Source organism: Dermacentor silvarum, chromosome 10 (assembly GCF_013339745.2).
Source record: "Dermacentor silvarum isolate Dsil-2018 chromosome 10, BIME_Dsil_1.4, whole genome shotgun sequence".
In the NCBI taxonomy this organism is placed as follows: Eukaryota; Metazoa; Arthropoda; class Arachnida; order Ixodida; family Ixodidae; genus Dermacentor; species Dermacentor silvarum.
Window position 1 is genome coordinate 61468831 of NC_051163.1, and position 15337 is coordinate 61484167.

The window sequence follows — 15337 nt, forward strand, 5'->3', positions numbered from 1 at the left end:
AGGTGACGCCTGTCACATATGAAGTCGCTACACTGGATGCTACCGTGCCTTCACCTCTATCTCACATCCACGTCAGCCACCTCAACAGTTCCTTTTTGGAACCAGTGAGTCACACCAGTAAGGTGCTTCTTCCAACGGGGGTAATGTCACAGTATGTAATGTGGAAAGAAGAGGACATGGTTGGTGCCCTGGGAGACGACAAAGAAGATTTTGGTTTTCGCTTCTATACGCAGCCATTAAAACTTATCTCTAAATACTAGTACGCCTCTTCCTCCCCGTAACATTAGTACAAGAAAAACAGCTATGGTTGAGAGAGCCGGAAATCTTTCAATGCAGTTTACAAATAATTTTTTTACCATTAAAAATATACAAAATCGGTTGATCCAAAGCCAAACTTCCAGCTCCCGACCTTTAGGGCTTCACCTCCGAGGGAGATGACATATGGCAATAGAGGTTCTCTCCGCGAAAGGCACGCTTTCCAGTGTGAGTTTGCAGATGGCGTGTCAGAGTGGTGTGTTGAGCAAATGCTTCCGGGCACAAGTGGCACTGGTAGGGGCGCTCTCCCGTGTGGGTGTGCATATGCTCTTTCAGGTGCCATTTCCGAGTGAATGCCTGTGAGCAGAGGTGGCACTGGTAGGGGCGCTCTCCTGTGTGACTGCGAAGATGGCGTGTCAGGGTGGATTTCTGAGCAAACGCCTTCGGGCACAAGTGGCACCGGTAGGGGCGCTCTCCTGTGTGGTTGCGAATATGGCGTGTCAGGTTGGATTGCTGAGTGAATGCTTCTGGGCACAGGTGGCAATGGTAGGGACGCACTCCCGTATGGGTGCGCAGGTGTTCGATCATGCGCTTCTTCTGCTCAGTTTTGTAAGTGCACTGCCGGCAGGAATGCAGCTGATCACATACGGACACGAGTGTAAGGTACTGCTCCAGGGATTGCGACGGCAAGGAATCTGCAAAGTCAAAGGGAAGACATGAAATCAATGTAGCAATGTGTCATACAGTTAAACCTGCTTATAACGAACCTCCATATCAGAAATTCCTGGATATAACGAATTTTTTCTATTCGCCGCCGTTATTCCATAGAAGCACATGTATTAGAGACCTCTACGTAACGAAGTGGCAGCGGGGAGACACCCTCGATATAATCAATTTTCCCCTCCGACAATCTAGAGATTTTGCCCCAAATTTTGTCATTTTTGCGCAAGCAGCAACTGGAAGCACCTTCTCCGCCGCGACGGAATGCGAAGCGAGCGCACGTGTGCGAGGCAGGCCTGCATCCCTCGACCCGGCAATCTTGCCGCCGCGGGCGTGACCTTTCCCCCTCCCTTCATTGAAACCTGATCCTACCGCTTGCTGCAGCTGGCCTAGCCCGCCAAGCCGGCACTCTCTCCTTTTCCAGTTGATGTTCCCGACGTGCTGGTACACGCTGTGACACATCACACTTGATGAGCGCGGACACGCGCTGTCAAACGCTGGCAGCGTGTGGAAGCGCCACTTGAGAAGCGACCTTCGTGCTGTTGTCTATCGCTTCAACGCAAACTGAGCGCTGAGAACACACAGCACGCACAAAGCTACAAGCCGCCGACGCACCCTACACTCCTAGACTCTGCCCCAACGCAAATCGCTTTCAAGATATGGTTTGCGCAACCGCATGCCGCCGCGTAGTACGCAGTTGAAGCCAGAGTACAGTACAACGCCGCCCCGCTATCCCTCTCCCCTCGCTGGTGCCTCAAGCGCAACGGGAGAAGGCGCGCTTCCTCCCTGCTTTTCTTGCGTGCGTGAGATTTAGGCGCGGTTGTCGGCTCCCCTGGCACGTTTTCACTTGCTTATACAGCATATGGTGCGTGGCGACTGCGTTATCGCCCTTGGACTTTATACGGAATATCTATGAGCCAAAACCAATTTTAGGGCCACAACGCATCATAGACACCATCTTTATATAGCAAATACGGATCTCAAGGGCCATTCTTTTGCTGGCGGAAACTGAAAATACATCAAAGCTGTCGCCCCCGGCATTTTGGGCGGCCAATGCCATCGTCAAGCCACCAAGCCAAGCGACATCAAAAGTCAAAATGGCCGCTCGGGCCGGCGCGGGGTGGCAGTTCGCAACGTACGATGCGGGAACAGTCCCACAGTTGCGACGCAACAGCAGGGTTACCAATCCATTGGGTTCTATGGGAGCTGTGCCAGGACCGGCCTAAAACGACGTAACAGCCGGGAAAACGCAACCCCCGGGAACGTAACAGCGGGGTTCTACTGTAACACTATACCATGCCATCGTGACGCTCGCTCTTCATTTCCGATGCCGCGCGCTTGTGCGAAACGACAAGCGTCCAAGCATCCGGTATTTGGTGTGACATTGCAAGGATGAGTGCTTAGACGAAAAAGGAAAATGGGTGTGCGTTACAATTCAGGATGCGTTACAATCAAGTAAATACGGTAAGCGTTTCTTTTTCGAATTTTCGTGCCGAACCTGCATATAACGAAATCCTCTTTATAACAAAGTTTTCAGGGAATCTGTCAATTTCGTTATATCCAGGTTTATATTTAACGGAATAAAAGTGCTACATCTGGCTATCAAAAAGTGTTGCCACACTTGAAGGCAAGACACCAGATAACCTTGGCCTGGCAGCCCAAATATTTCTTTCATGACAAGAGAGCACTGATGCGGTACATGCCGCACACAATTTCTTTGTATACATCTTAAACAATAATTCTTAATAGTAAGGGGGAAACAGAAGACAGAAAACTGCAAGTGGGCTTCACCCCAAGCCTATGGCTCCATTTCTAAGAACAGTTCTATTCATATGTGAACCATAGGTGCACATTTTATTTGCTTTACACCATGCGTGTGACAACAATGCTGCCGGAAATCTTGCTTCGGTATGTCTCATCCGATCATACTTTAAAAAGAAAGTGAGTCAGGTGCAAAACTTCTTCCGCGTCCTGTGCTCTTGCTTTATACCAACAAATGACGCTTGCTGCCTGTTATTAAGAGTAGGCCGAGGACATTTAGCTAGAAACTTCGTACTTAAAACCAAAACTCAGCAAGAAAAGTTTTCTGGCAAGTTGCCTGTAGGCAACACTCAACAAAGGGTAAAATAGTATAATTACTTTTGTAGGTAACACTGTATTACAGAAGGATTTATAAAACGCAGCACAACAAGAGGATCGACTGATGTTAGACCACATGAAGCATATGAAATAAAATATTAAATTCGGAAGAAATGAAATATGAAATGATAAATATTCAAAACTAAGTAAAGAATAAACACAACATTATGATTACATTAACGCGATATTTGCAAGTAGTGGAATAGCCCCATCTGTGATCAATAAACAAGGGATGCTTTCTCTCTTACCATGCATTGTAAACATTTTACATGATCTTTTTTGATTGCTTAAGCAACAGCAACATGAAACGACCCCCCACCCCACACACAGACACCCGTGCTATTGCACATATATATGAAGACAGTCAATATTTTGCACTAGATATTACAATCTCTGCTTGTGCTTTGCAGAGATTTTTTCTGTCCCAATTAGTACATATCAGTAAGTGAAATAACCCCCCCGCTCTGTTTTTTATTTCCATCTTAGTAAAATGATGGGGCAGCAAGTGAATTTGCCATTAGACTCGTTAAAAATAAGAGAAGCATAGGTGACCACCAATAAACAGTTAATCACTGTCACAATGGTAAATCAAATGTAGATCAAACTGCTGTGTCATGTAGCAACGAAACAAGGTGGATTCTGTTCGAAAATTTGTTGAGCTGGTTTACAGTTGAAGCCCAAGCAATACAACTTGTTCCAATGCTTTTTCAGGCAACATGGACACATCTGTAACAGAAAGAGGATCACTGTCAGAGCCAGCACAAATACTAAACAGTTACACCCACACGAAGCTTTATCTTTGTATTGACAGATGTATTTAGGTTGGGGCAAAATGCTTTGCTTTACAATACATTACAAAAGCGTATATCTACTACAAACAATTATGCAGTGACTAATGTCGGGCCTACTCGATAAAACAAATAGCTTTTTTCTGTACGAAAGAATCAATGTTTTGAACATTAAGTTCACTACACATTCGGTCTTGATCACATTGGATCCCATTTCAAACATCCAATGTCTCAATGCTCCTGCCAGCACTCAGTGCATCAAAAGTGTCATTGGCGAGTACTGGTGATGCCTCTTTTACTCTAACTGAACATGATAACTATTAAATCCTACTTTAACACCTTCACAGAAAAACGTTCATGAACAAAAATAAACTATCTAGCTTGCAGCCAGGACATAAATGCTCATCAATGTCACTGTTGTTCAAATTTATTTCACTTACAATTTCTTTCGATTTCTAAATTGTACAATACTTCACAGAGCAACAAAGACACCTTGCCATGATGTAATGCAGGAAACCTTTTTTGGTTAGGGAATAACATAATGTGATCCACAATACGTCCTAATGTATACTGCTGTCACTTGGTGGAAAATACAGGTCAGTCGGACACACCTGTAGGCTAGCAAGTGATGAAGTACACATGTATAAACAGAATGAAGGTCCTGGCATTGCACTGCAGTTTTTCATCACTTGCCAACACTGCCACAGCATGTTTCATTGCTGCACCCCTGACACTAATGCATGTGCCATTTCTGCAGTATGTCCCGAGTCAACCATACTGTCTAGCACACATACAGCTGTGCTACATCTTTCGCCCCTAAACAGTAAACTTTACTTGGAAGTCAGTGCCTGTGTGGGTTCTTGAAAATAGTTTATTTTCAGAAAAAATTTAATGAAAATTCTCACACCGACCAAGTTTCTCATGCTGGTTTCAAAAATGTAATTAGATTTTGCATACGGCCAACAGTTCCAGAGATAAACAAATATTTAGGTATTGTTTATCTGTACAATAGCAAGGACACTACCAACCAGCAAGTTAATTTGATGTATGGCTTGATACTACCAACTGTAAGGAAAACAAATCCAGGAGTATTTTTATATGGCAGGTGCCTAACAATTTTATAGCAAAGTAAAATTCAATGTTTAGAAATGGCTATCATGTGCGAAAGTGGCCAACTTAAGTATTTCCCAAGCTGAAATTTAAGAAATCTGCTCCTGGCCTTTTGAGGTGCACCCACGTAGTTAATGCAACTGCAAAAATAATGGCTCTATTTGGCGGGATGGTCGAGATATCGCTTCTGCAAGTTTATAAAGACACAAAAAACGAGATTACATGAAACAAAAGCGTATTTTTAATACAGCACACTACAACTATATGTAAATTTTCACAACTGCCATTGCATCGGTAGCCTCCAGAAATATAGTCTGCCTGGTTGCAGTCACTCCGGTGATGCTGTCTCAGCACCCGCTGCAAGTTTTCAGCAGAGGCACGCTTGTGTGCACATGGTGGAGCTCGCAGCAGTCTTTTCCCGCAATGCGTTCGATGTAACCAGGATTCAGCCACAGTTCTTATGAGTATTGCTATTGAGGCTTTCTCATTCCCAGCATTATAGCTTCAGCTTGAGCTGCTTGCACAGTGAACAGTTTACACCGATCCCCTTAAAATCGACTTCACTTTTAAACAGAAATGCATTGCTGGGAAGATGTTTTTCCAGGGGCAATATACATCGTCATATTAAAATGTGAAGGCCCAAGTACCTTTATTATTATTTATTTTATTAAGTGTTTGCTATTGCCCCGCCGCGCGCGTCCAAAACGCATTAGGCAGGCGAAGTCCCAATTTGACCTGCCGAGGATGAGAGCGCTATCTGGATAGCACTTTCGCAAGTATATTAGCCGAGGGCACCAGGTTGTAATGGTAGAAATTCTGTAAAAGGGGTTTGTGTTTGAGTTTCTTCATAGTACAATTATGTTTTTTCTAATTCAAATAACAGTCCGACGCCACCATGTCTGCAGGTTGTGGCTAAGTCATACTATGCCATTTTTCTGATGGATTTCATTGTGAGAAATTCAATTTTTGTTCAACAAAACCCGGCACCACGTGGAGGGCCTGCACGGTCGGGGTGATTCGGGACGATTCACTGGTTCGCTAACACCTTTACCACACGGAGGGCGTGCGTGGTGGGGTGGTTGTGGATGATTTTTTTCCGCCACGGACGCTGCATTTTCTGCGACACGGGGCCCTTAACGCTATCACGTTGCAAAAAACATTGCAGTAGCTAGGTCTAGCGTTGCCGCGGTGACAGCGAAGGTTATTTGCGTTCGAAATATCAGCTTTTATACATTTACTCTATGGGGTACCTGGCGCCGTAAAGGCTTTTGAATTACCAGGCATATCGGAAAAAGGACAAGTTATAGGCTGAGTGAAATAAGACAAGGTGAATTAAGGTATAGTTAATGAAAGCACTCGAACCTACAACTTGTGGTGGAAGTCGAACCCATGATCACTGGGGCTAATTGGGCCCAGGTTAAAAAGACAAAGTTATTTAGGCACTCAAACCCACAACCTTTAGTGGCAGTTGAACCCACAGCCTTTGGTGTTAATTAAAGGGAAGTTAATAAGACAGTTAATTAAGGCACAGGTTTATTACGATAGATTTCATTACGGCACTCAAACCCACGACCTTTGGTGGTCGCACCTTGCTTCACAACGTTATCTTACACCACAGCGCACCTCGTCAACTGCTCACCGATTGCGGACGATACTTTACTGCCAAAGTCATCGACGACTTACTTCAATCTTGTGCTACTAAACACAACCTCACTACAGCCCATCATCCTCAAACTAACGGTCTTACTGAATGCCTGAACTGGAAAATAACTGACATGCTCGCGTTGTATGTTTCTCCGATCATCGCAACTGGGACACAGCTCCACCATTTGTCACGTTTGCGTACAATTCCTCGCACCAGGACACAGCTGGCTATTCACCCTTCTACCTTCTATACGGCCGTGAACCGAACTTGCCATTCAAGACTCTTCTTTCGACCACACTCGAATCGCCGACAAAGTAATCTTATGATGTCATAACCACAGCGACCCAAGCACGCCTGATCGCCCCTCTTTGTCTCTCTGCTTCACAGACACGCCAAAATGCTGTTACGATCAGCGCCACCGCGACGTCGAATACGAACCAGGTACTCTTGAGCTAGTTTGGTCTCCATCTCGACATGTCGGTCTTTCGGAGAAACTCCCTCTTGCGATACTACGGTCCTTATGGCATCCTCCGCCAGGTGACGCCTGTCACATATGAAGTCGCTACACTGGATGCTACCGTGCCTTCACCTCTATCTCACATACCCGTCAGCCACATCAAACAGTTCCTTTCTGGAACCAGTGAGTCACACCAGTAAGGTGCTTCTTCCAACGGGGGTAATGTCACAGTATGTAATGTGGAAAGAAGAGGACATGGTTGGTGCCCTGGGAGACGACAAAGAAGATTTTGGTTTTCGCTTCTCTACGCAGCCATTAAAACTTATCTCTAAATACTAGTACGCCTCTTCCTCCCCGTAACATTAGTACAAGAAAAACGCTATGGTTGAGAGAGCCGGAAATCTTTCAATGCAGTTTACAAATAATTTTTTTGCCATTAAAAATATACACCAAATCGGTTGATCCAAAGCAAAACTTCCAGCTCCCGACCTTTAGTGCTTCACCTCCGAGTGAGCTGACACATGACAATAGAAGTTCTCTCCACGAAGGGCACGCTTGCCAGTGTGAGTTTGCAGATGGCGTGTCAGGGTGGCATGTCGAGCAAATGCTTCCAGGCACAAGTGGCACTGGAAGGGGCGCTCTCCCGTGTGAGTGGGCAGATGATCTTTCAGGTGCCATTTCCGAGTGAATGCCTTCGGGCACAGGTGGCACCGGTAGGGGCGCTCTCCTGTATGGTTGCGAAGATGGCGTGTCAGGTTGGATCGCTTAGAGAATGCTTCCGGGCACAGGTGGCACTGGTAGGGGCGCTCTCCCGTATGGGTGCGCAGGTGTTCGATCATGCGCTTCTTCTGCTCAGTTTTGTAAGTGCACTGCCGGCAGGAATGCAGCTGATCACATACGGACACGAGTGTAAGATACTGCTCCAGGGATCCCGACGGCAAGGAATCTGCGAAGTCACAGGGAGAACATGAAACCAATGTAGCAATGTGTCATACATTTAACGGAATGAAAGTGCTACATCTGGCTATCAAAAAGTGCTGCCACACTTGAAGGCAAGCCACTTGATAACCTTGGCCTGGCAACTCAAATATTTCGCTCGTGACAAGAGTGCACTGATGCGGTACATGCCTGCACACAATTTCTTTGTATACATTTCCGTCTACAATAACTCCTAATAGTAGGGGGGAAACACAAGGGAGAAAACTAGAAGTGGGCTTCAACCCAAGGCTATGGCTCCATTTGGAATTTGTACGGACAGTTTTGCTTTACGCCATGCGTGTGACAACAATGCTGCCGGAGATCTTGCTTCAGTATGTCTCCTCCGAGCATACTTTAAAAAGAAAGTGAGTCAGGTGCAAAACTTCTTCCGCGTCCTGCGCTCTTGCTTTATACCAACAAATGACGCTTGCTGCCTGTTAGTCAGGGTCGGCCGAAGACATTTAGCTAGAAATTTTGTACTTTTTACCAAAACTCAGCAAGAAAAAAATGTTTTCTGTCAAGTTGCCTGTAGTCAATGCTCAACAAAGGGTTAAATAACGAAATTACTTTTGTCCGTAACACTGTATTACAGAAGGATTTATACAACACAGCACAACAAAAGCATTGAGTGATGTTAGACATATGAAGCATATCAAATAAAATATTAAATTTGCAAGAAATGAATATGAAATGATAAATATTCGAAACTAAAGAAAGAACAAACACAGCATTACGATTACATTAACACCATATTTGCAGGTGGTGGAATAGCCCCACCGGTGATCATTAAACAAGGGATTCTTCTCTCTTACAATGCATTAAACATTTTACATTATCTTTCTTTATTGCTTAAGCAACCGTAACATGAAACAACCCCCCCCCCCCCCACACACACACACAGACACCCGTGCTATTGCACATATACATGAAGACGGTCAATATTTCGCACTATATATTACATTCTCTGCTTGTGCATTTCAGTGTATTTTCTTTTTGATCTGGATCCTTACATATCAGTAAGTGCAATCCCCCCCCCCCCCCCCTCGAGCCTGTTTTTTCTTTCCATTTCAGTAAAATGATGGGGCAACAAGGGAATTTGCCATTAGACTCGTTCAAAATAAGAGAAGCATAGGTGACAACCAATAAACAGTTCTATCACTGTCACAGTGGTAAACAATTGTAGATCAAACTGCAGTGTCACGTAGCAAAGAAAAAAGGTGGATTCTGTTCGAAAATTTGGCGGGCTGGTTTACAGTCGAAGCCCAAGCAATACAACTTGTTCCAATGCTTTTTCAGGCGACATGGACACATCTGTAACAGAAAGAGGATGACTGTCAGAGCCAGCACAAACACTCAACAGTTATGCCCACACGAAGTTTTTTGTTTGTATTGACAGACGTATTTAGGTTGGGGCAAAATGCCTCGCTTTACAATATATTACAATCGCATATATCTATTACAAATAATTATTTAGTGACTCATGCCGGGCCTATTCGATAAAACAAATAGATTTTTTCTGTACGAAAGAATCAATGTTTTGAACATTAGGTTCACTACACAGTCAGTCTTGATCACATTGGATCCCATTTCAAACATCCAATGTCTCCATGCTCCTGCCAGCACTGAGTGCTTCAAAAGTGTGATTGGCGAGTACTGGTGATACCTCTATTACTCTAACCGAACATGACATCTATTAAATCCATCTTTCGCACCTTCAGAGAAAAACGGTTCTTGAACAAGAATAAACTGTTACCCAGCTTGCAGCCAGGACATAAATGCTCATCAATGTCACTGTTGTTCAAATTTATTTCAATTACAATTTCTTTCGATTTCTAAATTGTACAAAACTTCACAGAGCAACAAAGACACCTTGCCATGATGTAATGCAGGAAACCTTTTTTGGTTAGGGAATAACATAATGTGATCCACAATACGTCCTAATGTATACTGCTGTCACTTGGTGGAAAATACAGGTCAGTCGGACACACCTGTAGGCTAGCAAGTGATGAAGTACACATGTATAAACAGAATGAAGTTCCTGGCATTGCACTACAGTTTCGCAACACTGCCACAGCATGTTTCATTGCTGCATCCCCGACACGAATGCATGTGCCATTTCTGCAGTATGTCCCGAGTCAACCATACAGTCTAGCAAACATACAGTTGTGCTACATCTTTCGCCGTTGCACAGTAAACTTAACTAGGAAGTCAGCGCTTGTGTGGGTTTCTTGAAGATAGTTAATTTTTAGAGAAAATTTAATGAAAATTCTCCTTCCAAATTTTCATGCTGGTTTCAAAAATGTAATTAGCATATGCATACAGCCAACAGTCCCAAAGATAATTAAAATAATTAGGTATTGTTTATCCGTACATCTTCCAAATTTTCATGCTGGTTTCAAAAATGTAATTAGCATATGCATACAGCCAACAGTCCCAAAGATAATTAAAATAATTAGGTATTGTTTATCCGTACAATAGAAAAGGACACTACCAACCAGAAAGGTAATTTTGACGTATGGCTGGATGCTACAAACTGTAAGGAAAACAAATCCAGGAGTACTTTTTTATAAGGCAGGTGCTAACAATTTTATAGCAAAGTAAAATTCAATGTTTAGAAATGGCTATCATGTGCGAAAGTGGCCAACTTAAGCATTTCAAAAGCTAGAATTTAAGAAATCTGCTCCTGGCCTTTTCAGCTACACGCATGTAGCTACATGAAACTACAATGGAAGAACACGGGCGTTTTTGCATTTCGCCTCCGTCGAAATGGGCCGCCACAGCCAGGGTTCGATCCCGTGATCTCGTGCTCAGCATCGCAACGCCTTAGCTGACTGAGCCACCGCGGCGGGTGCCCGCACTTACCTTTGCCAACGGAGTCGTCTGTCTGAGAGCCCTAACACGGAAATAGCTGGAGAGAGGTCAGCGAGCGGTGGACCGTTTGGGAGTGGGCTGCCATAGTAGGGTAGCGAATGAAGCCATACAGGGAGACCTCGGATGGTCCAGCTTTGAGGCCACAGAAGCGCGTAGCAAGATTTTGGATGATGGCAGACTCCGGCTGATGGCTAGAGAGCGCCTTGCACGTAAAGTGTTCGATTACATCAGCACGAACTGCCTCCGTACATGCTGGATGAAGGGCCTTTTAGTCCCTGCTCTGGAAATTCGGCTTTTTCGGAGACCCCATGTGAGCAGACAATGTGCAAAAATGGGCCAGACCGGTGGATGAACGGGTAGGTCAACAGGAAACGGAAGCATGGCGCCTAGCTCTGGAGTCAAAGTCCACGCTGCAGCAATACATAGCGTGGAAGAGGGACATCTGCCCGGGGCCAATATACGACAACAGTGTCGGTAGCAGCCAGTTGTTCGAGGCGCGGGCAGGAGCCCTTCGGACTCTAACCTACCGCAGGAGCTTCGACACCACAGTCCAATGCACACTCTGTAGGGCATGTGGCAAAGTAGATGAGGACGTAGAACACATCGTCAGGCGATGTGCAAGGCTGCAAACACCCTTGCAGGAGGAGGCAGCGCTCCCAACCGCACTAGGTTTTCGTTCAGATGGGGAGGACACCGGAGGCCTGGCAGCAGCAGTGGTAGTGACTAAACGACGCCTTGCGGAGTGGTGGACGATGGTGCACCGATAGGCCGTACATGTGAACAATGGATAGGTGACGTGACAGTGCACGCTACGTTTGTGCATCTACTCTTTCTTAGTAGGTTGGATCGGAAAAGAACATTGTCGTCATGGTATGGCCTGTAGGCTCGAATTGGTTTCGGGGCGGTCTTTTTGTCTTCTGGCCATTTGGTACTTGCATATTGCTTCAGGGTACAGAGGTTCTCATCTCGGTTTGTTTCACGCTTGATCTGCTGTAATCTATCTGTGGAGACTCTTAACTCTTGGGCGACGTCTACCCTTGGAAGTGTTCTTCCGGCCCTTTTTATTTCAAAGGAAACCGAGACAACACAAGCCCAGGGACAAACGGCTGCCAATGATGAGCCACGACTTCACCGAACTACCCTGGCAGACTGTTGGCATCAACTTTTTTTCACCAAGCGAGAGAGGAGTATGGAATCATTGTTGACTTTTACTCATTTTATTTTGAGCTTGGGCGCTTAAAGCAGACAACAGCGGAAGTTGTCAATAAGTTCTGCCAAGAGGTCTTTGCTACACCCCCATGGCCTTTCCCGTAAACTTATCAGTGACAATCGGCCCCCACAAGCCACAAGTTTGCTGAACACATGGAGCTATACGACATCGTCCACAATACATCGAGCCTGCACTACCCCCCGTCCAAAATGGAATGGCAAAGCGAGCTGTCCAAGAGGTGAAGCTTCTGAGCAAGGCACCCTATGACACGATAGAGTTCTACAGCGCCCTAATGGAGTGGGCAAACATGCCAAGTGACAAGCATCTGTAGTCGCCAGTCCAGCATCTGATGGGAAGGACAAGGACACAGCTGCCTATACACACCAAGCTTCTAGAGCCTCAGACAGAACCACCCCAGCAGGTGACTGCAAGACTTAAGTAGATATGTCCGCGTCAACAGACCTACTACAGACAAGGCACAAGAGACCTGGGAGGTCAGCAACCTGGGTCTGCAGTAGCAGTGTTCGACAGCCGAACCTCAGCATATTCCCCAGCGTTTGTGGTCACACAAGACTCTACACACAGGTCCTAAATCGTGGCAAACGAAGATGGTCAAGTGCTTCGTAGTAATAGAGAGCATGTCCGCTCCCACAACCGCCACAACTTACAGGACGCGAACCAGGCACTAAGACGAAGCTCAAGACAGCGCCGAAAGCCACGCTACGTGGAGTGTGACTGAAGCCGTAGTTCCAAAACAGTCATTTTCTTTCACTAAGGAAAGTAAGATTTGGCCAGCGGCATCATCATATGCATCACCGGCATAGACAGCACCACCTCCCTCCTTGGTTGTAACCAAAGCCCGGTAATAAAACGTCTTTGTTTCTCAGCGGCCACAGCGTGCAGTTGTGAGCACCTCAGTATCCATGCCCCCTGGCTTCTTGTAGGGACAGGAAGGTGCAGGTGTCGTCATATTGAAGTAGATTCATATACCGCATCTTGTGCTTTTGGAGTAAGCTTTGAAAAATGATTAGTGCAGCTTCAACTTTTCACCGGATTTCTTACTGGCGTCTTTTCTGGCACACATGATCCTCCTTCCAAGCCTGGTAGGTCGGGTCATCATCTTTTAGTGCCCGTTCAGCACCCAGCACAAAAATTGACGAGCAATAAAAAATCGAGGACGAATCTTGTGAACAGCTCAATCACCGTGCCTACGCTGATATGGGAAGAGTGGCCGCGTGTCATCCACGAGCCGTTGTACAGCACGGCAATGTTATCTCCGTTGTGTATCGATCTTCAACTGACCGTATAAATCGCGCACTGATTCGCGCACACGTCCCGATCAACTTTTCGGCAGCTTCGGTCGCCGCGGGTGCGAGCTTCGTTTTTAGATGCCACTGCCATGTTTTGCTGTGCATGCCTCGGTGCGAGACGTTCATCGCCGCGAAAATATTGAATAGAGCGGTTTGGCGATTGCCAGTTCTTTGCATTGCCCGCGCAGCGAGAATGTTCACGACGAACGGTTTGACTTTTGCTTCGCCGCTTACACGCGGTGAACTCCACCACTCCGCAACATTGCCGCAGTTTTGCGCACTCGACAGCCTACTGCACAGCGTCCATAATCCCGCTCACCTTTACGCACTGTGACGCTAGCACCACACATCGTACGCTTCAGGCATTGGCTTCACACATACCAGCGACGCATTCTGAGTCCAAACTAGCGATGATGAAGCTCGTAGGAAGCCCGTTTATCCTGTCAGCAGCGTCGTCAGCGCGATCCAAAAGGTCCACTTTCCGCTAGCGATGATGAAGCTCGTAGGAAGCCCGTTTGTCCTGTCAGCAGCGTCGTCAGCGCGATCCAAAAGGTCCACTTTTCGCTCAGTTGCAGGAGTTTAAGCTAGCGCTTGGACTTTTTCTTCCGCTTCTTTGTGAATGCGCTGCAAATCTTCTGGCTGCAGCATAGCACTGTCATGCAGAACCGTCGATGAAACGCGGCCGCTGTTGGCAGCGCTAACGGGAGCTAGGCTTACAGTTTGCGGCTTTCGTCATCGCTAGACTCGGGGAGCGGGACGTTCTCGATGTCGTCGTAAAGTAGCGGTGCAGAGCGCTTCTTGAAGTTGAATTCCGTCTTCCTTTTCCTTTTCTTTTCATATTTGTACTTCGTAGCGAACTTCGGAGATCGCGTCGACATGCAAAAAAGTGCCAGCGCCCGCGCCAAGAACGAAGCAACCGCGCAGACGCTGACGACGCCAGTCTAGCCAATGATATGGCACGTTAGCGGCCACGTGCTTTTGTTGACAAATGAAATCACGCTTTGGGACTTGTTTTAGACGCGGAATTCCTCAGCCAGTGTGCGGACCACGACGTTCAACTTGCACAGCTACCGTAGCTTCCTCCAATCTCCATGTGCTGCAGTACACCGTCTGTGTTCACGTTCTCCGCGTCTGCTCTATCAGTATGAAGTACCGAGTTCATCAAGATGCCGTATTTAAAAGGAAAGTGATCATGTATGCGGAGACGGACGGAAATCTGGCCGCATCACAGGCGTTCGCAGAATCCGGAACTTGTGTTCGGGTCCGGCGCAAATACAAGGAGAGGATTTTCGCCAGCAAAGCAATGCGGAACGGTTTCAGTGGACCAGAGCCCACTGAAACCGTTCCGCATTGCTTTGCTGGCGAAAATCCTCTCCTTGTATTTGCGCCGGACCCGAACACAAGTTCCGGATTCTGCGAACGCCTGTTTCAGTGGACCAGAGCGCCTGCAGAGGCCAGAAAGCGCCAGCCTTGGAGTCGCACTGCTGTCTACCCGGCTGACAGCGCTGCAGGACGCAGGCCACCCGGTGTCCCTGCACTGGATCCCCGCCCACGTAGGGATCCCGGGCAACGAGGCAGCCGACACCCTGGCGAAGGACGCCCACCACACCACTGTGCCCCTCAGTCGGGCCGTGACGGAGGGCGACTTCACATGGATGGATGGATGGATGGATGAGGCTGAACCACAGAACACCCATACAAACTTAGAGAAGGGAAACTGTACCTTCCACAGTGCAACGGAAATAAGCGTAGCGGTGGCGTTGTGAACTAAAGTATGCGACCGAGAGATGGCGTTGGCAGAACCGAAACTAATATCATCATCATTACGCAGTGAGCAATATGGCCGCTACGGTA

At 46.6% G+C, this 15337-nt stretch overlaps 1 protein-coding gene across 1 annotated transcript; it reads right to left on the reverse strand.

Annotated features, from left to right (window-relative positions):
• Positions 1–331: 331 nt before the first annotated feature.
• On the reverse strand, positions 332–8914 carry LOC119465786 (zinc finger protein 568-like). The gene is made up of 2 exons (XM_049657926.1): positions 7608–8914; positions 332–977 (listed from the first exon to the last, which is right to left on the reverse strand). Exons 1-2 carry the CDS (start codon positions 7951–7953, stop codon positions 412–414), a joined length of 912 nt encoding a protein of 303 aa, XP_049513883.1. The 5' UTR covers positions 7954–8914; the 3' UTR covers positions 332–411.
• Positions 8915–15337: the final 6423 nt, after the last annotated feature.